The 27003-nt window shown below is 45.3% G+C and overlaps 1 protein-coding gene across 1 annotated transcript in view; it reads right to left on the bottom strand.

Moving 5' to 3' along the window:
• Window positions 1-18442, bottom strand: part of LOC115081802 (zinc finger protein 260-like) — a 44310-nt gene extending 25868 nt beyond the window's left edge. The window contains exons 1-2 of the mRNA XM_029586174.1: window positions 18261-18442; window positions 17566-17692 (exon numbers count right to left, since the gene is read on the bottom strand). Coding sequence (XP_029442034.1) covers window positions 17566-17692; window positions 18261-18284 — 151 coding nt within the window. The 5' untranslated portion in view covers window positions 18285-18442. The remainder of the gene's footprint in view (window positions 1-17565; window positions 17693-18260) is intronic.
• Window positions 18443-27003: the final 8561 nt, after the last annotated feature.

Genomic DNA, 27003 nt, shown 5'->3' on the forward strand with positions numbered 1-27003 from the left:
TTTCTCTCTCACTAATCTACTACCAACCCCCAATTCTTCCTCCTCCCACCCTTGCCCTCTTGCTCTAGATTCACCCCCTCCAAGCTCTCTCACCCTCACACCATACATCACCCACCCCCCTCTCTGTCACTCCCCTCTCATTCTTTCTCACTCTCTCTATTCCCTCCCACCCATGCCTCTCTCATAACTACTGTGGAACACGTAATACTGTGGGGAGAATAAAGGTGACAGAGACCCAAGTTTGCCTTGCTGACTGCAGGAAAAAGGACATTCCCTCCCCTCCCTGACTTCCCCCATAGAATTCACTCCTTCCTCACCTCTCAATATAAGCCACTGACACAGCCCCGTGCAACAACCATTCTACCCTCACTATAACCACCCGACACAACCCCGTGTGACATCCATTCTACCCTCACTATAACCCCCGACACAGCCCCGTGTGACATCCATTCTACCCTCACTATAACCCCCTGACACAGCCTCGTGTGACATCCATTCTACCCTCACTATAACCCCCTGACACAGCCCCGTGTGACATCCATTCTACCCTCACTATAACCCCCGACACAGCCCCGTGTGACATCCATTCAACCCTCACTATAACCCCGACACAGCCCCGTGTGACATACATTCTACCCTGACTATAACCCTGACACAGCCCCGTGTGACATCCATTCTACCCTCACTATAACTCCCTGACACAGCCCCATGACAACCAGTTTAATGCAACATCTCAGTGTAAATTCTGCACCAAAATTTAGACAATGTTGTGGAAATGTTGTAGAAATTATACATAACATTTAAAACATTTCATATACTGTAATATTTAAATATTAAATACAAATGTAATGTATTTTATATAAACAAAGTTTTTTTCAGAATATTCTTATATGTCTAGGTAATTAATTTTGTTCTTTTGTGGGATTTTAGGAGGAAAAGGGACCTTTTTGATAGGTGTGGTGAAGTTGGAAAGGTTCTCCAAGGATAAGCAGGATGGCTTTCCTCACATTTGGGTAACCTGATCTGATCCAGCCTGGCAAAGAAAACTTATGTCAAAGTCTCTACAACTCTGAGTGAGCCCACCGTGCCATTAACTCGTGTCCATGATGGGGCCCTTCAGTCTTTTCTGCGCAGAGCTCTTAAGTCACAGTTGCTTGCCTCATGCTCCTGCCTCTGGGCCTTTGGGTTGGTTTTTTTTTGCCAGATTGCAGGCTTATTCTTCATGGAGTCCCATGGTTTTGTGCCTTGTAGTTGACTTAGGTAAGGTTTTTCATTTGTATTTCTGAGTTTTTATTTACTTTTATACTTGGTTCTGTGGCAGTGCGCCAACTGCGCACAATAGTTATCCAACCATTGCGTCTCTTTTGTTTTTTTCAAACATACCTGGTACATTCCAGCGATGCCCCTGGTGTGGAAGGACTATGTCTATCACAGGCCCCCATTACAAATGCATCCTGTGCCTGGGGCCATCACATAACGTTCAGGGGTGTCACAAAATGTGATTATGACTATGAAACGACACCTGACCCAAATGGAATCATGGAGAAGCATTTTAGGCACAGAAAGTGATTGACGTTAACAGACCCCAGAGCTCAACTGGAGGAGGTACTATTATCATCATGGGGGGACCATTGGTTTCAATGGCCAATAAGTCTATCTCCAGGATCCCTCTTTCTAACTCTTCCCAATCGAAGGTGGTGTTGGGTTCCACTTGTTCAACACCGGCAACAAGAAGATCCAATGCCAAACAGATGGAGAAGCTGAGGAATCATTGGCATAGATCTCCACTGGCACCTGATGTTGGGAGTGGGGGCACTCCGATGCATGCTGAAGACCCCCTAAGCATTCCCACAGTGAGGAGAGCTCCTCTGCTAGAAAGGGCAGATACTCTTGACTACACCCATCAAGCTTGGCATCTACCATCAACTAACCTCTCAGTTCTGAGCAGAACATGGTCAATTTTTCCTGCCTCCCAGTTGGTGTTGGTGTTGGCATCAGCGATGTTTGAGAAGGAATTGGATTGAAAGATCCAGCAGAACTTGGATAAGGTGCTGCAAAAGGACTTCGTACCACAGCATTGAGAGCACCAAGGCAGGCACTGTCGATCTTCAAGCCTCTACTTAATTATTTAAGGGTTTTTGATGGCGAGGCACAGACATCAGAACTGATGCCAGATCTGATGCAAATGCCTAGAGGGGAACTGGGGGTCAATATCTACTATGGTACTTTGAAGGAGGAAGCTTCTCGGGGAAATCAAAAGATCCTTAGGATCCAGGCCCAGCTGGGAATCGAACACAGAGAGTCCTCGCCACTGGCAGACTCCAAATACTCCTGGAGGTGCGGCTATGTCTCTGCAGATGTCCCTAAAGAGGAACTGTTAATAGGGATCCCCTGTGTCCCCTCTCCTCCACCAGAGAGAAGGAAGCCCCCTCCTGAGGACTTCTTTTTCACAGAGCTTGTCGGGAAAATGGCTGAAGCCATTCCATTTACTTTCCAGATTGAGATGAGACCAGAAATAAGATGCAGAACATCTTCCAGTTCATGGAACCCCCTTAAGGAAGTCATGGCAGTTCCAGTTCACAAAATTCTTCAGGTTGTATAGATGAGGACCCTCTTTCTGTGGATCCCATGGAAAAGAAGGCAGATGTGATCTACCTCATCCAAAATATTCCTGGATTCAAGAAAGGACAGTTATCACACCAATCTGTGGTGGTTGAATCTGCCCTCAAGAAAGCCAAGAGATCTAAAACTCATTTCTAGAAGCCCTCGGGGAAGGAGTCCAGAACTGATGGGAATATGATTAACACTCACATAACTTCCTAGCAGCTCTTCATGGGCCAATATATGCCTGAAATTCTATATATACGCAGACAACGTTCAAATTTTGATCCCCGACTCTGACTCGTTGGCAGCAGCAGTCAAGCAATGGGACACTTACCTGCAAATGATTAACCTTCACCTCACAGGCCTTAATTTGGTGCTTAACACAGCCAAGACGAAACTCCTGCTCATCACTCCAGAAGACGGTCACCTCCAATAATAGTCGCTTGCTAACATCCAAATCTCTCAAGCAAGAGACCTGGGAGTCATTATCGATAGACACCTGAGCTTAAAGAAGTTCATAAACCACACTTCCAAGGATTGCTTCTATAAATTACAGGTGCTCAAAAGACTCAAGCCACTACTATACCATCATGATTTCAGATCTGTTCTCCAGGCTATCCTGTTCTCCAAGGTAGATTATTGTAATTCTATTCTACTAGGTCTCCCAGCATCCACGATAAAACCCCTCCAGATGCTTCAAAACGCGGCGGTGAGAATCCTGAAGAATACTAATCGGAGAGAGCACATTACACCTATACTCAAGGATCTGCACTGGCTTCCAGTTAACTTCAGAATACTTCACAAATCCCTCTCTATTATCCACAAAAGCATCCACCATCAGACCCCCCTTGACCTGCTATATCCGCTCAAACTACATACCACGGCTAGACCCATTAGGGAGGCTTACAAGGGATCTCTGCATGCCCCCCCAAACAAAGTCGTACACTGAACAACTATCAGAGAACGGGCACTCTCAACAGCGGGCCCTTCAATCTGGAACGCCATACCCCCGGACCTCCGGCAAGAAACTTGTCTCCTAACGTTTAAAAAAAAACTCAAGACATGGTTGTTCGGTCAAGCCTTCCCCTATCCCTAAACTAGCATTTCGTTTGCATAATCTACCTAGCATTTCTTATGCAAAACCTAGACAAGCCTTACTTTCACATAAACATGACATAGATTAGAAATAGGCCACTCTACTCTCCCTAAATACATCTCAGTATTTACTATCTAGCTCTCCCTCTCTTCTTTTCCATTCCCAGTTGTATTCCCTTGTTTTATTGTAACTTTTACTTCATCTGGTTATGGTTTAATGTTTATTGTTATTAAGATCTTTGTTCGCTGTAAACCGAGTTGATTTGATTTGCATCAAGAAAGTCGGTATATAAAAGCTCTAAATAAATAAATAAGTAAGTAAGTACAGGGAATAGCCAAAAAGCTCTCTCAAAAAGCAGCAAGGCACCCTCCACGTATTGGTAGACAAGAGATTAGAGTGTGGAAAATAAATGGTCTGATCCATTTTTAATATTTTCAGGATGGCATCAAGAGTCTGTGCCATAGGGATTGGCTCCTAGAAGCTTGCCTGGCTGTGGACCTCATATCCCCAATCAGAAGTGCAGGAAAGATTTGCTGAAGTGCTGTTTATAGAAGAGAACCTCTACAGAGACAGGAGTGAAGGAAGCAGTGGCACAGGTCAGAGATCACCGCACTATTCTCCAGCAGCTATCTGTTAGCACTCAAGACTTGGCCTCCTCATCCAGGAGGTACCCAAGGCCTGGGCATAGGAGGCACATTTTCCAGCTGAGGTTTTATCCTCCACCACCTCAGTCCTGTATACACCAGGCCCTGCATGACTATCAGAGACAGTAACATCTGCCTAAGCCTCAGACAGCAACCCAGTCAACAATAGGGATAGGGTTTTGATTGGATCATGGAGAACATAACCAGTAGCCAGTACCCATGATAGAGGACCTTCCAATCAGAGGCAGGCAGGTGGATGGAAGTACATATGAGGGGAGAGGGTGAGACCCTATAGCTTGGATTGTGGGGTTCTGCAAGGGTCCCCATTGTCCTCTCTTCTTTTTAACATTTTTTTTCAGCCACTAGGACGATTGATTCATACTTTGGGTGTTAAAGGCTACATCTATGCAGATGATGTACAACTAGTTTGCCCACTAGGAAAGTTCCCCTTGATGTCCTTGTGTAAAGTGCAAGAAGGAGCGAAGTTATTGGAAAGTTGGTTGAGGGAAAATAAATTAGTTTTGAATGAGGGCACGACAGAATGTATGGTCTTCACTACTGCTGATCCGGAGAGGGTTTTATAGTTGAAGGTTGGTAGGATGACTTGTACCATTTTATTAGAAGTCTGAAATCTAAGGGTACAATATGATGATAAATTATCTTTTGAACCTCATATTTCGTTGATGGTGAGGAGGATTTTTTTTTTAATTAAGGCAATTGAAGAAAATTAGTCATTGTGTAAATACAGAGATATTTCAGACAATAGTACAAGCCTTGGTGATGCCAATATTTGATTTTTGTAATAGGGTTTTGTTAGGGATAACTATGAGGAATTTGCATAGGCTCCAGGTGATGCAGAATATGGGAGACAGATTGGTGTTCGGCTGTCCAAGAAGAACAGTGCTAGACTACTCTTAGTGGAGTTGCATTGGTTACCTGTCAGGGAAAGGATTATGTTTAAGATATGAGCCTGATGAGATTTTTTGCTAAGGGTGCAAGTTACCTAGCAAATCAAGTTCAAAGGTATAAAAACATAAGATATGCCATACTGGGTCCGACCAAGGGTCTATCAAGCCCAGTATCCTCTGTCCAATAGTGGCCAACCAAGTCGCAAGTACCCAAACATTAAATGAATAGATCCCAAGCTACTAATTCTTATTGATTAATAGCAGTTTATGGACTTCTGCTCTAGGAATTTATCCAAACTGTTTTTAAACTCAGCTACACTAACTGCCATAACTACATCTTCTGGCAATGAAATTCAGAGCTTAATCATGCACTGAGTGAAAAAAAAAGTCCTCCGATTTGTTTTAAAGGAGCTACTTGCTAACTTCTTGGAGTGCCCCCTAGTCTTTGTATTATCCAAACGAGTAAATAAAATGATTCACATTTACCCTATCATATCCCCCCTCAGCCATCTCTTCTCCAAGCTGAACAGTCCTAACCTCTTTACCCTTGCCTCCTAGGGGAGCTGTTCCATCCCCTTTATCATTTTGGTTGCCTTCTCTGCACTTTCTCCAGGGCAGCTTTATCCTTTTTGAGATGCAGCGACTAGAATTGCACACAATATTCAAGGTGCGGTCTCACTATGGAGTGATACAGAGGCATTATGACATCCACCGTTTTATTCATCATTCCCTTCCTAATAATTCCTAACATTCTGTTTGCTTTTTTGACCACCACAGCACACTGAGCCAACAATTTCAATGTATTATCCACAATGATGTCTTGATCTCTTTCCTGGGTGGTAACTCTCAAGATAGAACCTATCATTGTGTAACTACAGCAAGGGTTATTTTTCTCTATATGCATCACTTTGCACTTGTCCATGTTAAAGTTCATCTGCTATTTCGAAGCCCAATCTTCCAGTCTTGCCAAGACTTCATGCAATTCATCACAATCCGCTTGAGATTTAACTACTCTGCATAATTTTGTCATCCACAAATTTGATCACCTCATTTATTGTACCCCTTTCTAGATCATTTATAAATATGTTAAAAAGCTCCGGTCCAAGTACAGACCCCTGAAGCACTCCACTGTTTACCTTTTTCCACTGTGAAAACTGACCATTTAATCCTACATTCTGTTTCCTGTCTTTTAACCAACTTGCAATCCACAAAAGGATATCACCTCCTATCCCATGACTTTTTAGTTTTTTTAGAAGCCTCTCTAATACAGAAGAGCTTAGCAGGCAACAGAGCGAGGCAGGAGGACAAGGTAGGCTACAGAGCAAGGCAAGGTAGAAGGCCCGGGTAGGCTGCAAGGCAAGACAGAAGTTCTAGGTATACCACAAGGCAAGGCTAGTCAGGTCAGAGAGCTGAAATGTCTCAATGAAGAGGCATCAAGGGACTGGAGAGGCTGGGCTAAGCAGGCCTGGGGCTGAGGCATCAGGTGATCAGCAAGGAGGTAACTTGTGCAGCTGAGAGCAGGGCTAGCTGAGAACTCCTGGTGGAGGGGAGGCCGTACAGCACGTTGAACTGTAACACTCAGAATCAGGGCAGGTTCCACTATCCCAATGTCAAGTACTTGTTGCTCACCACTTGGATGTTGAGAGGTTGACTTTGCAACCCCTTGACTAATCAGAAGATGTCTTGTGTTCCTTTGGCTTTAAGAAAGGATTCCACTAGAAAATTCTATGAATTTAAGTGGAGGAGGTTTGCTGTATGGTATGAGCAAAAGATCCTGATCCTTTCTCCAGCTTTATACAAAAACTGCTCGACTACATTCTACATTTATCCAAATTTGGTTTCAAGACCAGCTCTGAAAGAGTTCACCTTACTGCAATTGGCACCTACCTTCACCAGGTAGAAGGTAAACCCATCTCTATACATCTTTAGTGATTCATTTGAAGCCTCCCATCTGGCCTTCCCAATGTGCCTTGGGACCTCACTGTGTTTCTGTCTCAGCTGATGAGAGCTCCCTTTGAGCCACTGCACACCTGTGACCTGAAATACCTGACCTAGAAGGTTATGTTTTTAGTGGCACTGACTTCGCGAGCAGGTTCGGTGAACTCCAGACTCTAGTAGCTTATCCACTTTATACCAGATTTCATCATGATAGGGGGCTCTTATGCAACTACTCTAAGTTTCTACCTGAGGTTGTGTTGTAATTTTTCAGTCAATCGTCTTTCCATCATTTTTTCCTAAGCCTCATGTCAACAACACAAACAAGCCCTGCACAGTTTGGACTACAAGAGATCTTTGGCCTTCTCTCTATAGTGGACTGAAGACCATAGAAAGTCCACTCAACTCTTTGCTTCTTTTGACACAAATAGACTGGGGATTACAGTTGCCATAGAGACTTTATCCAGTTGGCTAGCAGATTGGATTTTCTTCTCTTATACCCAAGCTGGGTTGAATCTGGTGAGCCATGTCAAAGCTCATTTCATCCAAGCCATGGCGGTGTTGGTGGCTCACCTACGATCAGTCCCCATGGAGATCTGCAAGGTAGTGCCATGGAGTTTTCTCCATACGTTCACACTGCATTACTGTTTGGACAGGGATTGCCAACATGACAGTAGATTTAGCCAGTCTGTCCTTTTGGAATTTGTTTATGGTTTAGAAAAGGTGTCAAGAGGCACTTTCCCCCCTTTTTTCATTAGGGGCAGCCTGTAGCTAGGGATTCTTATGTGTGAGGAGTGCCATCCTGCTTAACACAACAAAGGATTTTTGTTGACAACAAACCTTTCTTCCATATATATTTTATTTAATCTGGAACAATTTTTATTGAGTTTTTAAAGAGGCAATACAATATAAAAACAGTCCAGAAGGGTTGGGACACTTAGATCCCTTCGGACATGAACCACCACAGATAACATTGCTTCAATTAACCCTCACATTGACCATCCCCTGAACCTCCCCCCCCCCCCAACCACCACCACCACCACCAAGATCAGATCCAAGTCGATATATGGAGAGTGAATCAGACATTAAGGATCAAACTTCTAGAACGATGCAGTAATGCCTGCAAGTAAAGGTCCCAAATCATCAAGAATTTTCTGCGTCGCCGAGGAAAGGTACGCAAGCTCAAATCATCCATTCTCATCATATGACGAAGCTGATTGTGCCTGTTGCGACCGTCGCTGCTTGACGTCTCCACTCCGCCCTCCTTACCTCTTTGGCGACTCCCTCCTGGGTTGATGGAAGTTTGGCTGCCACAGCGTCATCTTGCCGACCTCCTCCGGCGTTCCCGGACCAGCTAGATGCTGCCTTCTGCCATGTTCTCCTGAGGCCTAAGGGCGTGCACACGGCGCGGCCCCGACTCAAGTACCAGCAGTGGCGCGAACCTCAGGGGCGTCCCCCTGAGATGACATCATCATCTTCGGATATTTAAAGGTCTTTCATTTCGCTAACTAATCGAGTTAGCAAAGGGTTTCCTACCTAGCTGCCTCCAGGTATCGCTGCGGATGGGATTCGCTCTCCACATACCTTGCTACTCTGCCTCCTTGGACTTTACCAGGAGTACCCGCTCCTCGGGGGCCTCGCTCTCTTTTACTTTTCAGGTCGCAGTCTGGAACTGGTACTCGCTCCTCGAGGGCCCACGTTCCTGGACCTGCTACTGAATATAACTTCTGCCAGGAATTCATCGCTGCCTACAACACCAGTGGAGTTACCATCTCTCTCTCAGAGCTTTCCCTGGAACTAGGTACTCGCTCCTCGAGGGCCTACTTCATTCCAGCTCCTGGGTTGTTCTAAGAGACCACAGTGTGAGTGTTACCATCAAGGTTCTGTTCCTGAACTCTGCATATTCACTATCTCAGTTTCTCTACAGCTTAGCCTTCCTGGGATCGCTGTTCCAGTGCCTGAGGGACCTCAGCCCAGCCGGGCTCTTCCAGCTCACTACTGCCACCTCTGGTGATTCTCAAAAACTGTTTAATAAAAGAACTTGTGAGTGTCTGTCTCCCAACTCTGAGCCTGACCAGTGGTCCCTCTCGGGATCTTCCCCTGAGGGCGTGGTCAGCTGCCACCGACCCAAGGCTCCACCCACAACTATCACAAATAATAACAGCGCCAAGTCCAAAAAGAGGGACCCCCACTATCTCGTCAATGTAACAAAATCACTTTCTTCCCTACTAAGCATGCTTTCAGGATAAATAAGTGAAGGCCCCTCCTCGGCGGGAGAAGGGAAAGACAGCCAAACAGAAAGAGGAGGGGGGTAATGGGCAGGGAAACCCCCAATAAGGCCAAAAGGTAGTTGGCAATACGACCACAAAAGCATCGTATAGGGGGGCAAGCCCAAAAATAATGGGACAATGTTCCAGTGACCTGACTGCACTTTACAGAGGGCGGAGGTGGAAATGCTAGAGCGACAAGCGATATGGGCGGACACATAGGCCCGCCTCAGAAACTTGTATTGCATTTCACGGTAGTACATACGCACCCGTGAGTTGGGACACTCGCTGAAAGTATGCCCTAAGAATGGGCACAGTAACTACAAATACCCCATCCCATCTGTCGACCAAGATGGCATATGGCTCCTGGCGAGTAAGGGCTGTGAGGTTTTTGTAGTATTGTGACAAAGAAAGGGACTGTTGTTTGTCAAACAAAAACAACTTATCCAATGTGTGAAACACCGTGGGGGACATTGAAGCCGGAGGTAAGGACTAAATGTAGTGCTGGACCTGTAGATATGAAAACGCTTGGTCCGATCCCAGCTGATATAGGCCCCTCAGCTCTGAAAAAGGTAGCTAGTGCCCTTCGCCATTCAGTACATGACTCAATTGTGAAATTCCTTTAGTCAGCCATAGCCGAAAGCCTGCCGTTTGGGAGCCAGGAGGAAAGTTCACATTCTCCTGTATGGGCATCAAATAGGCACACAGTCGAGGTATCTGCAACATCTTTGTCACTGCCCTCCACGTGGTATGGAGAGGCCTTATTGAAGATTGATTGAGGAAAGATGGAAGAGCAGTGAAGGAGGCCTGTAAAGTATATTTTAAATCCAGTGGGGCTACCAGGGCCTGCTCAGCCGATACCCTTACATAAGAAGAGCAACCCAATATCCAATCCCTAATTATGCAAAGATTCCCCGCCAAATTGTACAAGCCTAAATCAGGGACCCCCCAGTCCCCCTTCCCCCCCACGAAGACCAGCCAAGGAAATTCTAGGTTTACCACCCCGCCAAAGGAAGCCTCTGTTGAGTTTGTGGCATATTGTGGACTCTTGGTCGAAGTGGCGATGACTCCTCCCAAAGGGAGGAGCCCCGTGGGGAACCACAACAATTGGCTAGACCAGAGCTTTCCAAAGTGTGTGTCGCAACACATTAGTGTGTCGCCTGCAGTGTGGAGGTGTGTCGCCCGGGTCCACAGGGCCGCAGAAGCAGGAAACTACAGCTGCAAGATCGGCGGGGCCGTGGTGGAGCTTACCTCACCACGGCCCGAAGAAAAGGGTCACGTTCACTCCTCCTCCTTCCTGCCTGCGCAGCCCCAGAAGAAAAACATTGCCTGAGCCGCGTGGGCAGGAAGGAGGAAGAGCACCTGCTCCATACAGAAAAGCAGCGTTAATGGGCCGCCACATATCCAATGTCGCGGTAGCCCGAGAAGAGGAGGAAACCCGATAGCAGGGCCGCTGCGGATCCCACGTCACAGCCAGAGAAGAACAGGGCCGCTGCAGAGCCCATCCTTCGGCAACCCGCACAGAGGGACAGCATGTGACAGTGAGAGCCTATGCTTGAGCAAGAGAGCATGTGGGAGTGAGAGAGAGCCTGAGTGTGTGTGAGAGTCAGACAGCATGTGCATGAGAGAGACCGTGTGTATGAATGATTGTATGAGAGAGAGCTTGTGAGAGCAAGAGCTGTGGATGCGTGAGACTGCATGTGAGTGTGTGTATGTGTGAGATAGACAGCGTGTGAGAATGAGAACCTGATTGTGTGTTTGAGGGAAGAAGACAGATGGAGAGAAAAGAAATAGAAAAAAAAAAGACCCTGTAAAAGGAATTGGCAAAAAAACAAGAAAAGGGAAGGTGGAAAAAAAAGCCTGTGACCAACTGATTAGAAAACTAAGATCAGACAGCAAAGGTAAAAAAAGAAATTGCTTTTTAATGATTGGCACATGTAATCTTTGGGAATGAGCAAGAATAGCACTTTCTCTATGCGGATCTCACAATGTACGAGATCGGCATGGAGGAAGTGGAAGCCCGCAAATATTTAATATGAGATAGGTTGTGTCATGAAACATGTTATTTATGTATATATTTAAGGAAACATACATAAATTGTCAAAATACATTTTGTTCGTCTAACCTTTAACCTCTGGTTTGCTGGTAGACTGAATTACTGTATCGTGAAATTATGTTTGTCTAAAAAATGTGTCACCAACATGAAAAGTTTGGAAAGCTTTGGGCTAGACTCTAGTAAGCAGACACTGAGGGAAGAAAGCTTTATTATACTGCTGCTGCTGAGTTGAATCTTGCCCAAGGAATGGACAGTGCTGTAGACCAGTGGTATCACAGTAAGCTCAGTCTCGGTAGTAGATGGTCTCACCCAGATGTAGCAAAGGTCCAGTAGTGTTCTGCAGCGCGGGTTAGGCTGTGAACCTGAAGGGTGGAATGAGGAGAGCTGGAGCGTAGCAATACTCACAGAGTAGCAGTGCTGATACTTCCTTCAGTAGTTCAATGAAGAGAGGGACCTGTGCTCCGAGGTGCAGGATACCCTGAGCAGAATAGGCCCTCGAGGAGGAGTGAGTACCTAGGAACGCCGAGGGTTCCTGAAAGGAAGCAGACAGGACCCCCGAGGAGCGGGTGTCCTTAAGATTAGGTAGAATAACATAAGAATATGCCATACTGGGTCAGACCAAGGGTCCATCAAGCCCAGCATCCTGTTTCCAACAGTAGCCAATCCAGGCCATAAGAACCTGAGGGTGAGTAGAAGCAAGAGGTCTCCAAGGAGCGAGTACCCAGAGCTTCCATTGGAGCAAGATACCCCGGAGGGTAGTGAGGAATCCAAGCGAGCAGCTTAGAAGCAGTCAGATTAGCAAAACCGAAGTACTTGCTAACTCGTTGAATTGGAGCAGAGCGGAGGTTTAAATACCCGGAGGAACTGACGTCATGCAGTGGGGCCGCCGTAGGCACTGTGCGCACGCGTACCCTAGGAGGCCTCAGGAAGAAGCATGGTGGACGGGGACGCCCATGCTGGCTCGGAGACGCCGAGGGTTTTGGCAAACAGCAGCGGAGGCAGCCATCCTTCCTATGGAGGAGGAAAAGGGTAGAAGAGAGGTGAGGCAGAGCGGTCGCAGCCGTCTGCGACCAACGGACACAAGAGCCTCGCAGCTCTTTATCCAAAAATAGGATGTCTTTACGCTTAAGAGATAGTGGCATATTCTATTATTTAGGTAATAATAACATCTTAAATAAATTGATCCTGCCAGTCAGAGAGAGAGGCAATCCCATCCAGGTACATAGTTTTTCCACAGAATATGTAAGCAAAGGAGCAACATTTAAGTTATACAAAAACTCTCAGGAGAACTCAGGATATTAATCCCGAGGTATCGAAAGGACTCTGTAGACCACTGTAACGGGAAAGTTCCAGATCAACACTTTTTGAGAGTGTCCGGAAAAGCTAGGGCTTCCGATTTGTCTATATTAAGACGACGGCCCACAAACTGGCCAAAGTCCAAAAATAACTGCATAAGAAGTGGAAGGGAACGTTGTGGCTCCGCCAAAAATACCATAATATCATCTGTGAAAGCCACATACTTAAACACCTCTGACTGCAACCTGATCCCTCTCACCCTAGGGGTATGTAAAATAGACAAAAAGAGAGGCTCCAGTTGCAATAGGACTAAAAGAGGCGAGAGCAGGCAACCTTGTCGCATACCGTGAAAGATTGAAAATACCTCAAATTGCGACCTATTAGCTACAATTAAAGCGGTGGGATCGTGATACAGTAGTTGGATTGCATCATAAAACATGCCTTCAAACCCCATAACCCGTAAAATATAGAATAAATAGTTCCACTCTACCCTCTCAAAAGCTTTCTCTGCATCAAAGCTGATCAAAAGGTAGGGATTATTCATATGTTGACTCATTTCCATAACCGCCAATATCTTCCTAATGTTAAAGCATAATGCTTACATATAAAACCCACCTGACCATGGCCAATCATGGAGGGTAACACCTCTGCCAGGAATTCTGCCAAAATTTTTGGCATAAGTTTTTGATCAGCGTTGAGCAGAGAAATCGGCTGGTAGAAGGCCAGGGAATGGGCATCCTTGCCCAGTTTGGCGATTAAAGTAACATGGGCAGTGTTAACATGAGCCGGGTTAGCCCCAGATTTAATTAAGTCTGAGAAAGTATGTGCTAATAGCGGTCCCACCAAATCACTCAGGCATTTATAAAACTCTGCGGTGAAACCATCTGGACCCGAGGCTTTATACCGTTTCGCTTGCTTAATAGCCAATTGCACCTCATCAACCCCCAATGGACGATTAAGCCAATCCTTCTGCGCTCCAGAGAGACTAGGCAAGTCAAATTTAGTGCAGAACTGATCACATGCCGCTTGATCCCAACCCTCCGAGGTATATAAATTGGAATAAAATTGGCGAAACAGAGAGAATCCCTTTAGTATCATTAATAATATTACCCGTGGGGAACAAATTGCTTTTATATGTCGGGAATGACATGCTGTTTTAAGCAAATTATTCATAAGTTTCCCAGACTTATTACCAAATTGATATAGGCGAAATTGATAATAAAGAAGACTTTTTTTTAGCCCTCTGGTGGAGTAAAGAATTTACCGCTCCTTGTAATGTCCTATAGCTCTCTCTCTCTCTGCAGGAAGACTGGAACGCGCCATACGACCTCTAGCATCCTTCAATTGACCGCTTAAGGCAAGAAGGCGTTTATCCAGAGTTTTCGCCGATGCGCAACATAAGAGATAATATCACCTCGTAGGACTACCTTTGCGGTATACCAAAAAAGGACCGGATTAGCCTTATATTCCTCATTAAATTTAGCATAGGCCGTCCACCTAGATCTTAAATAGTCCTGAAACTGAAGATCATCCGCCAAAAAATATGGATACCTCCAGATACGTTGGGGGGACTGAATGGAAGAAATCTGAAGGTCCGCCCAAATAAGAGCATGATCAGAAAGGAGTATATCCCCTATACATGCATCATTGAGTTTCGCAAAAAGATGGGAGCTCACAAAGAAATAGTCTAAGTGTGACCATGTGTCATAAGCCCGAGAGAGATGTGTGAAATCTCTCTCGGTAGCATGAAGAACTCGCCAAGCATCAACTAAGTGTAGAGAACGTTCCAGCTGCCTCAGTCCTTTGCTCGCTCCCACTTCTCTGGAGGTGGCTGCAGATTTGTCTAAATGCAAATCTCTAATAGCATTAAAATCGCCCCCCAGGATGATGAAATCATCAAGGTATGGAAGTAACAAACATTGTAGGTTGCGATAGAACTCTGGAGCATAATTATTAGATGCATACACATTACAAAGCATGAATTTGAGACCATGTATCTGAGTAACCAAGAGGAGATATCGGCCGTGAGGGTCTTTAATCTCTGTATGGATTTTAAAGGGCAACTGCTTATTGAATAAGATAGCCACGCCTGCAGATTTAGTAGAGGCTGAGGCAAAGTATACATCCCCCACCCAGCTCTAGCAAAGTTTCCCATGTTCTATGTCCGTAAGGTGAGTCTCTTGAAGAAAGGCTATATCAACTTGTTTCTTCTTTAAATGGACTAAGAATTTTGGATCTCTTAATGGGGGAATTTATTCCACATACATTCCAGGATATTACTCTAGTACCATTACTAGAAGCAAATTAGTTTACAAGATGGTAATAGACCCAAGATAATGTTGTTGAGATCATGGGAGGCCTCCCAGCATAGGCTCCCACGGGGCAGAAAATTACAAGGTCCCACCAGAGAAGTTTGAAGCCTGCACAGCATGGAATAAAGACAAAGAAATATAAAAACCCAAAACGTCCCCCCCCCCCACCCTACCTCTACCCCAACGCCCCCCCCCCACTTGCTTTCCAAGTAACAAAATGGAGGTCACCATCATGCATGCAGAGACACCCCCCCCCATCCACAACAAGAAAATTTCATTTAAACCAAGAACTTAAACGCAGTTTAGGCTTAATACACAAGGACATGAATTCCTCAGAATGCATGACATTTGAACACAATAATGCAACAAAGCATTCCCACAAGCAGATCAAAATGCCAGGGATCACGCCTCTACATCTCCATCAGTATGGTATGTCTGCACAGGACTGCTCCCCTTGAGGTCCAATCAGCAATGTAGTGGAGTAGAAAACAAACTGAAAAGGAGACAACTGAAATCCGGGAAGCAGCCCTGCAATTGGAACGGCATTCAATCCGGCAGATCAGTGAAACCAGGTTTATCATTTCAGTTACCCCTGGTCAGCCTCCACCGCCGGCGGACTGTACGGGGGTTGATGAAGGCGAGGATCGCATGAAAACCTTAATATCCTCGAAGTCTGTGAACCAACGAACTCCGCTCTGAGTAGCGACTCGGATCTAGGCCGGATATACCAAAGTGGTGCGCATCCCTACCTCAATTAATTTAGAGCATAGCGGGCCCATAATGCGACGTTTTGCAGCCAGATTCACCGAAAAGTCTTGAAAGATTAAAATTCTGTGGTTTACGCTTTCGTTGCTCGTAAGATTTCACTTTTGTGTGCGAAGTTGAATACTTTCGCAATGACCACGCGAGGCCTGAGGTCAGAGTCCCGCTTAGGCCCAATGTGATGCGCCTGTTCAATACGGAGGGGGCCATGGACCCGAGAAATATTCAACTCCTGTTGAAGTCAACCTTCCAAAAAGGATGGCAAGTCCCGTTCTGCCAAAGTCTCCAGGAGTCCCAGGAAACGGAGGTTGGATCTTCGTGACCTATTTTCGAGGTCTTCTAACCTCTCGGTATGTTTGTCTAACAGGGCTTTGAGCGTCACGATGTCAGCCTGGGAGATCTGGCAGCCGTCATGTAGATCAGACACTCGCTGTTCTAGGTCTGAAAATCGGGACTCATAGCCCGCAACCGCCGCATTAAGCTCAGTGAGTTTTGCCGAAATGGTTTTTAGAGATGTGAATCGGAACCAGAATCGGATCCGATTTCAGTTCCGATTCAGTGAATCGGAACCAGAATCGGATCCGATATCAGTTCCGATTCACATCTCTATAGATGTGAATCGGAACCAGAATCGGATCCGATATCAGTTCCAATTCACATCTCTAGTTTTTAATTCTGGACCAAGTAGTTCGGAAATCGTCGCTTTAATTTCCGAAATCGCTGCAGTAGACGGCGATGAGGGAGGAGCCGGCGCCATATTGGAGATCACTTCTGGGGACTCGTGGCCATTCTTTTTCTCTTTTTTTTGTAAGCCTTGAAGTCATCGCACGGTTCCCGTCAGGGCAAAGGTGCTCAGGTATTCCCACGTAGGATTTTGCAGTCAAAAGGCCACATTTGAACCAGTGGATGAGGCTGGATTATTGAAGGCTGGCGCTGCGAAGGGAAATCACGTCCTTCCCTTACATTGCATCATGTGACCTCATTTTATTTAAAAGGAGCAGTCTGAAACAAAAACAATAGGTCCTAGGAAGCAATGGAGTCTAGCCGCCTACAACAGAAATCTGGTAACTAGGTAGGTAAAAAACTGCTGTAAATAAATAAAATAAATAAATCTGCTAGCCAACTGGATAAAGTCGGTGTGGCAATGGCCATCCCCAGGCTGGCTGTGGTAAAGAGAGGGAGGAAAAAGAGAAGAAGTGGATTGGAAATGGGTGAAAAAAGAGGGATCCTGGAGCGGGAGGCAAAGTTGAGGGATAATTTAGGACTGAGGGGGAGAAAGCAGATCCAGAACGAGAAGAAAGGAGAAAATGAATTTTGAGAATGGAGTTTTGAGAGAGGGAGGACCAGGGGATTTGAGTGGAGAATCCCATCTCTCACTTTCTTTTTCAACCAGGCAGAAATCCCCTCTCACCACCATCACACTTCCAGTGCTTATCAACTCATCCATCTCTCTCTCACATATAGCACACACACTCATTGCCTTACCCCTTCCTCCCATGTAATTTCCACTCTCACTTCCACCAGCCAGTTGATCCCTCCACATTGATCACCTCACCCCTGCATGTGTCCAGCTGACAGGATGCAACCCGATCACTTCCTCACCAAATCACACCAGGAGACACTCACTCAGAACTGTTTTTCTTTATGTGCCAGATCTTCTGATAAAATGTAAAATTATTTCTTACTCAGTGAGTTAAGAGTCTGATAATTCTCCTTCATCACATCCTTGTAAAGCTCTTTGTGCTGTTCTTCTAAATAGTCCCACTCCTCCTGGGAGAAATAGATAGCGATGTCCTCAAAGGTTACTGAGATCTGAAAAACAAATCCTTCCATACTCAGCCTCTTATGCATCATCTCCATCAGGAGAGTTCACAGCGCTGGGGATGAACAGAGCAAGGGAGAAAGTTTTCTGTGTGTATATAATTTATTTATCTGATCTTAAGTTCTGTAAACCCTGATCCAATCATTCAACGTGGCTCACAATAAACACAGAAACATGAGGGCAGAAAAAGACCCTTTGGCCCATCCAGTTTGCCCATCTGTCCAATTAATTTAGCATTTTAATTCTTACTAAATAACTACAAAATATTTAAAAACATGAATATCAGTATATATCAAATAATTCACAAGCACATAATACACGTCTCAGAGCAGGATTACAGCAACTGCAAACCAGTTACATTCAGAACCCGAGATACAAAATCTCACTATGTGGGACTCCTGACCTCGCTCCTTACATTCGGGACCTCAAAGTGCCTTTTCTGCGCCCCAGGTCTGCTCGGGGTCCTATTAATGTCAGAGTCTGCTCTGCAGTGTCCCAGGTTGGAAAGCTGCAGCAGTGTTTATAGAGAGAGAGCAGGATGACGGGGCAATTTCCTACCTGGGCAGAAACTCCTGCAGGCATTTTCCTCTCTTCTTTTGCTACTTTTAGGATGACAAATGAATACGGGGCTTGTTTTCAGGCTGGGAAAGAGGTGAATCCCTGCTGAGCGCTAGAAAAGGGAAAGAGGACGCGGGAACTACAGGCGGGAGTCTCTTTTTCCATTTCCTTGTTTGTGTTACGTCATTAGTCTGTGCTGTGTGAAGCAGCCCCCTCCCCCCGCCTCTAATGATGTCATCAGTATGTGCCCTCAGTGTGAAACTCCACACGCCTTCGTTTCCACTCTAGTGCCGTCATCAGTCTGTGCCCAGTGTAAAGATCCGCACGTCCCTCCCCCCAGTGATGTCATCAGTCTTTGCCTGGCAGGAAGAGCAGCTGGCGTGTGTTGCATGGAGACGGCGTGAGAAACACTTCTGCAGTTTTATAATCTGAGACACTGCAGACTCGGGCTTGCTTTTACTAGAACCCCGAGCAGATCCGTCATACAGAAAAGGCACTTTGAGACCCTCCTGAGTGGAGAGTGATCAGGAGTCCCAAAAAGTGAGATTTTGTGTTGTGTATCTGATTTCCAGCTGTATCCTGCTCTGGGACTATGTGTTATGGAACTCTCCTTTTGCCCTGCTGAGCCCTAGTGCTGTGCTGTCAGACAGGGTAGACAACTCTAGTCTTCAAGTGCTGCAGGCCAGTGGGATTTTTAAGATATTACTGGATATACTTGAGATGCATTTACTTGCAGCATTTTCATTATATGCAAATTCATCTCATGTGTATTCATTATGGATATCTTGTAAACCCGAATGGCATGTGATATTTAAGGACCAGAGTTGCCTATTCCCCATTTAGAAGAATGTCAGGAGGAGTTTGACAAGGGTGAAATGAAGGAGAATTATGCATGAGATAGAGAATATATGCAATGAAATCCATGCAAATCTGTCTCATGCATATTTAGTGTGGATATTCTGAAAACCTCTCTACAGGTGATAAATGGAACACTAACTTACTTTCTTTTACCAAATCTTACCAAGAAAATCTCACATGCAGAAATGTCTTTATCATAATGTCCCAGAGCTCTAAATAAAAATGTAACATCCACCATTACCCAGAGAATTTATGTATTCATTCTTCTATTCCGCTGCTTTGAAAAATAAAGTTCAGAGTACCATAAACACCATAAATTAAAATATATACTATAAAATATGACATTTCATAAATCAAAATTAGCTGATGATTTGGCTAATAAAACTACCCCCTTATTAAAAGCCTCCTTAAAAAGCAATGACTTGACTTTCTTTCAAAAATCTTTTAAATCATTTTTACTACGCAATACCGCTGGAAGCTTGTTCTACACAGTGGGACCTGCACATAAAAAGGCTCATGCATGAGTTACCTGTAATTTACAGTGTTGTGGAGGTGGTAAATATCTGCCAGAAAATCACAACTGATGAGTAAGCTCATACATTTTCAGTTTATAATGTAAAATACATGGATTATTTGAATATAAAAGCTTGTGAATAATAACTAGTAATTTGAACTTGGAAACAATGAAAGCCAGATAATATGGGAGTCATATGCTTGAAGGGTTAAAAATTCCATTAACAGACATGCAGCTACATTTTGAATTAACTGAAGAACTTTAGCATGTGTCTTTAGTAGTCCCATGTGTAGACTATTACAGTGGTCACGACACCCAAATAGTAAAGCTTGTAATATCAACTTAAAAGAATCCTGTGTCAAAAGGCACTTTAAAGCCCATAAGAACTTAAGTTGCCATGAGGGATCACGTGATGCGGTGGGTTCAATAGGTTTTGTGCTTATCGAGCTCCATTCCCCCCCTCCTCTTACAAGCTCTGTTAGTGCCGCCGGAGTTCTGTGCTTGCTGCCAATCGATTTCCCTCGGACTACTAGCTCTGTTGGAGTACTCGGGGCTAGAGAAATTGAGACTTATGGCATCTAGACTCGTTCGAAAAGAGAGGGAGAAGGCGAAGGGACCTGACTCCAAAATGGCCGCCTCACCAAATGCCTCACCGCCCACACCAGACGAATCCCTCGAGGAAAAGATTTTCCAGGCAGTGGTCAGTGCCTTAGATATTAGACTCCATCAGATATCTGAACAGATCGCAGAAGTTCGATCTGCTTTGGGAGATATGGATAATAGAATCTAGCAGGCTGAAGGGCGTGTGGCGCTATTGGAAGACGATGTGGGCTCTCTAGAAAGGAAAATGGAGGCCCTAGTGAAAGAAGCAGCTGCATGGGAGGAAAAAATTGACGAACTGGAGAATCGCAGCTGGCAAAATAACCTGCATTTTGTAGGTTTTTCAGAATCGGCTGACCAAGATCTACCCCGCATTCTGGACACGTGGTTGAAAGCTAACATCCCCTGTTTGGCGGAGGCGAATGGGGGTTTGAGTGAACGGGCATACCAAATCGGCAGAAGATCTGAGGGGCCCCTCTTCCCAGAGACCACGTGTGGTAATAGCTCGCTTACTGAACTGAAGGGGTCTGAACGCTTCAACCTGACAAAGGACTTCATGTACCAGAATTCCCTGCTTCATGACGGGTTTACTTACAGTCTGCAATACAGCTGTAATTAGGACATTGAGAAACTCTCTGTCAGCACATTGCACATTTTCATTTTTTTGGCTTCGCTGTTCTTATTCTCTGATAAGCTTTCACTGCTGGAACCTAGATTAGAACAATGGATGTATTATGTGATGGGCTGTATTACTGCAGACTCGCGAATTCCTTTCCAGAACTGCAAGTCCCAGCAGCCTCTCCTGCAGAACATGGGAGAAGTTTCACGAAAGTTCCAGGGTGTCTAGGGAGGGGGTCAGTAGCCCCTTCAGCCGGAATATGCTTGCTCAGCAATGCTTAGAACGCATGTGTAAAAGATAAGAACTGTAAAGTGCATAAGAGTCTGCTCCTGGAGGGGAGGGGCATGCAGTTGTACTGAGCCTTTGTCTTAGCTGCATCTTGCTGGCAATAAAAGTCTATCTTTACGGATCAGTTGTCTGGACCTCCTTACTGACTAAAAAGAGACGGTTACATTTGGCGAGCCTCAGCCAGGAGGGTACCGGGGACGCTATTTTAGCCCCCCAGTTGGTCCAGGGGATTTTGTGGCGGAGTGATCCCCCAGACTTGCCTGGTGAGTGGCCACCGCTGAGTTCAGTGATCAGGTATCTGAGGGGGTCATTCCACGGAGATCCTCTGAGACCTTTGGGCTGGTGATCCGGGAAGAAGGCTTTCATGACGTTCGGAAGAACCCTGCAGGCGAGTATTATGGGAATGATGGGAAAAGTGAAGAATAGCTAAAAGAGTAGCAAATAACCGGTCCATCCGTGAGGGGACCGAGGGGGCTTTGATCACACCCCAAGCGGTGGTTTGGTAGGAATTGCATTCCGAAAGCCACGCGCATAAAAAGAGGAAAAAGAAGTAACGCATACGATAGTGGGAATAGGTTTCTTGTTGTGTGAAAGTGACCCTTTTGTGTCTGACGGATACGGACCCCTTACCTATCCGTCTTCCCTTCCCTCCTTTGTCTGTGAATTCTATCCTGATGGGAGGGGGCGGTTCGACTCCATTAAAAGTCAATACGGAACACTATAGGGAAGTGTTCGATAGACATAAATGTACTAAACCCGGAATGATTCAACGATGCACCCATAGGTGGCCCAGTTTGTGTGTAAATTGGCCTCCGGTAGGAACTTTCGATTTCCAAACGGCCACGAGGGTCCAGAAAATAGTTAGTGAAGAAGGGAATCCGGGTTGCCCTGAGGATATACCGTACATAACTGCTTGGATTGCAGTCATTGAGAATCCTCCGTCGTGGGCAAAGAAGTTAGTGGAGGGAGCTGCCCTCGTAATGGTGGCTCAGGCGCACAAAATGGGGAACTGGAAGTCCCCATTATTAATTAAGGATTGTAATGTATGTAACTGCTATCTGTGAATTGCAAGCACATGTACCAGGGATTTTTTGTTTTTAATTGTTTTAAACCCTAATAAGAAGAGATTTTGGTTTACAGATGCTGCACAAGACTACTATACAACAAATTAATGTACAGTGTTAAGTTAAAATACTGATTTGATTACTGGAGAATGCATTTACTGGTGTTGAAGTTTAGAACTTGATGGCAGTTAAGGGTTAACGGCAGAGATAATTACAGGAGAGAGGAGGGAATCGAGCCAGAGGAAAAAAAAAAAAAAAAAAGACGTTGAGCCAGTGCGTAGTGCATTCAATATGGCTGTGCGTTTCAATGCTTGTCTCCTATATATTATCTGTTATTTAAAAGTTACATTGGAACGCATGATAAAGTATGAACTCCCTTTTGCTGACGCAGTTTATTTTGAAGCTGTCTCTGGGAAATTTAGAGAAATGATTAAGAATGGGTTCTTTGTTAAAGTTTTTCTTGTTGCTTCTTTGGCTAGCAGTAGTTAAATATGCAGAGCTACTCCCTGTTTTAAGGAACTGGCAAGATAAGACAGCCAAGCATGTGCAGCGCTGACTGTGAGAATTACAGGATGCCGTTTGTAAAAAAAACAAAACAAAAAAACAAAAAAACGGAGAAAACAAAGACTTAATATTAAAAATTTTGATTCAGTGGCAGGCGCAAGATAAGGATTATTGGAAGTTGTGGGCAAGAGAAAGGGCCACTATGCAAGATTAGGAACAAGAGCAAATATGAGTCGGCCCAAATGATAAAGTAGTAGCCCCCCCACACACACATATATATATATATATATATTGCAATTATGTTCTTTTACCACTGGTGGGGGCTGGGCTCTGGCTATTACCATATGTTCTTAGTGTTTGCAATGTAATTGATACAAGGCTTCCAAGGGTTTGATCATCACTCCTGCACACCTAAAGCGCCCCCCCTGGATCCTTGCCTGCAGATCCAGGTTGACTTTATTGAATTAACCCAATGCCAAACTTACAAGTATGAAGGAAGCAATGTTTTGCAGCTTCTCAGCCTCGTCAGAACTGATTTGCCTCCAGGCGCAAGTCACCTATTCAATTTCCAGATGGACTGTGATCTTTTCATCGTATTTTGAGATGTATGGGAACAGGGATCAGGAAGAGAAGAAAAGGGCCCGTCCCTGCAACCAGGAACTTAATAATAGAGACCCGACATCCGAAAGAAGCTGCAGAAGGCCGAAGGCTTTGAGGGCATGAGCCTCAGCCAGTTAAAAGCTATAGCAGACCAGGTATGTGGAAATAGAGAAGTGGAAGAGAAAAGAGAGAAGCAAGTAGAGACATGAAGGAGAAAGTGACTGTTAGCCGCCGCTCTCGAGGACACGCGGACGGGAAGGAGCCAAGACAATGGCAGACCGCGAAGAGGAGGGGGAACAAGACCCCCCCTTTGGGAAAGAATCAGTGTGCGTACTGCAAAAATGAAGGCCATTGGAAGAGAGACTGTGAAGAATGGCAAAAGAAATACGGGAGCCCTGCAGTGAATACTAACGACAAAAATGGACCTGCACCGACACAAAAGGGCCGAGGAGGAAGGAGATCGGACAACCCCCACTGGCAGATGGCGGGGGAGGCGACAAGGAGCATACAGCCTGAAGAGACCGGGAGGGAAGAATCCCCACTGACCCTCTGGTGGAGATCCACGAGGTAACACAACAAAAATCAGGGGCCTGTTGGACTCAGAGGCCAACGATCTGTCATGACTGCACCAATCGGCCCCCCCGACGAAAGAGACTGTTTCTATAGTGGGTGCCTCAGGTCAGGTACTCACTGCCCCTCTGCAGAAAGAATGAACTATACAAGTAGGCGGGACCATGGTATCCCTTATCGGATGGAACCTGCTGTGTAAGCCTCAGACCACATTGAGATTTCAACCAACAGGGGAAGTTAAAGCCTCCTTCGGGGACCATCCAGTGATACTCATCTGTCCCCTCCAAGAAGAATGGAGACTACATCTTCCCATAGTCGAACGAACCATCGAACATCGATATGAAAACAACACCCCCCTCAACAAAAACGAAGACAACTGATGGATAGTGTACCCCAAGTATGGTTCGAACAGAACCCGGGAGGAATAGCTATCGACGCTACCCCCATATGGATAGAGATGAAACAGAATGCACAGGTGATTAATCAACCTCAATACCCCATTCCATATATGGCCAGACAAGGAATCCAGATACACCTGCAAAGACTGTATGATTTGGGCATTCTTCGGCGAATCCGATCTGCTTGGAACACCCCTTTGTTGCCAGTAAAGAAGCCTGGATCTAATGACTATCGACCAGTACAAGACTTAAGAAAAGTGAATAGTCAAGTAGAAGATCTAGTAGCCCTCGTGCCAAATTCATATTCAATCTTGGCTCAAGTCTCTCCTGCATCAAAGTGGTACAGTGTCATTGATCTCAAAGATGCCTTCTTCTCCGTCCCGGTGGCGGAGGAATGTCAAAAGATTTTTGCTTTCACATGGGAAGATGCAGATACTGGAGTAAAGCAGCAGTACACATGGACACGGTTGCCTCAAGGGTTTAGGCACTCACCTACGCTGTTCGGTGAGCAACTGGCAAAAGATTTAAAGATGTATCAAGTAAAGTATGGGCCAGTCATACAATACGTGGATGACCTTCTGTTGTTTCGAGAGACGTACCTCGAATGTGCGGTATCCACTCTTCAGCTGCTAAAGACGTTGTACTCAAAAGGGTATCGTGCAAGTAAAAAGAAAGCGCAAATCTGTGAATTGGAAGTAGAGTATTTAGGCTTCCAAATACGTGGAGGAACCCGATGTCTGGGGATTTCTCGCACCAGTTCTATAAGAGATCAACCTGTACCCACTTGCAAGAAAGAGCTCCGGGCGTTCCTTGGAGCTGCAGGATACTGTAGGCTGTGGATTGCTAACTATGCTGTTATGGCCCAACCCCTGTACGACAAGTTGCGGGGTAAAGAGGCAGAATCTCAACCCTTCCAATGGGAAGGAAACGAACTGGCAAGCTTACGTCAACTAAAAGAAGCCTTAATTGAACCACCTGCTTTAGGATTGCCAGATGTAATGAAACCATTCCATCTATTCGTCGATGAAAAGAAAGGAATGGCCATTGGGGTATTGACTCAAACTCTAGAATCATAGGAACGACCTGTTGCATATCTCTCAAAAGGAATGGACAATGTTGCAAAAGGATGGCCTGGTTGCCTTCAAAGCATTGCGGCTGCATGCTTACTAATTCCAGAAGCAGTCAAATTAACTTTTGGTCAAACTCTGAACGTAACAACTCCCCACACCATTCAAGGACTGCTAGAGACCCATGGACCAAAATGGATGACTAATTCACGTCTTGTAAAGTATCAAGCTCTGTTATGTGAAACTCCTGAAATTCAAATACAAGACAGCAAAAACTTGAACCCGGCCACTCTTATGCCGGCACCTGAACCAGTTGCCCATGATTGTGAAGAAGTCATGACTACAATACATTCCAGTAGACCAGACCTGAGGGATCAACCCTGGCAAGGAGCTTGGACTTTATTAACTGATGGGAGCAGCCAAATCATTCATGAGATACGTTCTGCTGGATATGCTGTTGTATCCGAAGATGAAATCGTTGAGGCTCAACCTCTTCCCCCAGGAACGTCTGCACAAAAAGCTGAACTAATTGCCCTTACTCGAGCACTGCAGTTGGCAGAAGGAAAACTGTAAATATCTATACAGACTCTAAATATGCCTTTCTTACAATTCAAGTGCATGGAGCATTATAGAGGGAAAACAATTGAACAATGCATCAGAAGTACGTGAATTACTAGACGCAGTTTGGCTACCTCGCAAGGTGGCTGTAATGCATTGCAAAGCACACACCAGGAAATCAAACCCTATTGTCAAGGAAATCAGAGAGCAGATGAAGCAGCAAAAAGGGGCAACTCGGGAACCCTTCCAAGCAGTATTAATTGCATCGAATCATCAGGCTTCAGGCAGTCCTGGAGCTCATCACCAACGACTGCTTTCGCTCTTAAACTCTGGGCAAAACAAAATACCAAAATTATGACTGCAGTGTACCAGAATAGATTGGTTTTAGATTATCCTCTGGCCCAGGAAGGAGGGTTTGTGGAACATTTAACCTCTCCAATTGTTGTTTACAGGTAGATGACCAAAACAAGGTTATCCAAGACATCACTGATCGCATGGTCAAGATGGCACACGTCCCTGTCCAGCAATGGAATAGTGCTTGGGACTGGACCAATGGATTCCGTGGTTGGTTTTCCATGATCGATGGATTTAAGAGCTTGTTTGTTATCCCAGCCAGTTTAATTCTGTTTTGTTTTTTAGGACCCTGAATTATTCCTTTCTTGCTCAAACCGCCTTCGTCAGGTGATGAAGGACATTGCTGAATGCAAAACCGCCACGCAGCTTCTGTCACTGTACATGTATTCCTCTGAGCCTATAGAACCTGTTTAACCATCCTCATGTTTTATCCTGGGCCATCTTCCCATACATGACAAGTTCGGGCTACAAAGGGGGGTGGAGCCATTAGGGCCCATCCGTCTCAAACCCGTGAAGAAACCATCGGACTGTTTGGGAAATTAGGGCCCCCTGAGAACTCAAATTGCTAATTTTTCTTGTTTCTGTTTCTTTCAGCTCCACAGTTGCGTTGTGATGGTGTGATACTTTTCATAAATAATGATAAGTATCAAAGGGGGGAATGAAGGGGTCTGAACGCTTCAACCTGACAAAGGACTTCATGTACCAGAATTCCCTGCTTCATGACGGGTTTACTTACAGTCTGCAATACA

Source organism: Rhinatrema bivittatum, unplaced genomic scaffold, assembly GCF_901001135.1.
Source record: "Rhinatrema bivittatum unplaced genomic scaffold, aRhiBiv1.1, whole genome shotgun sequence".
Lineage (NCBI taxonomy): Eukaryota > Metazoa > Chordata > Amphibia > Gymnophiona > Rhinatrematidae > Rhinatrema > Rhinatrema bivittatum.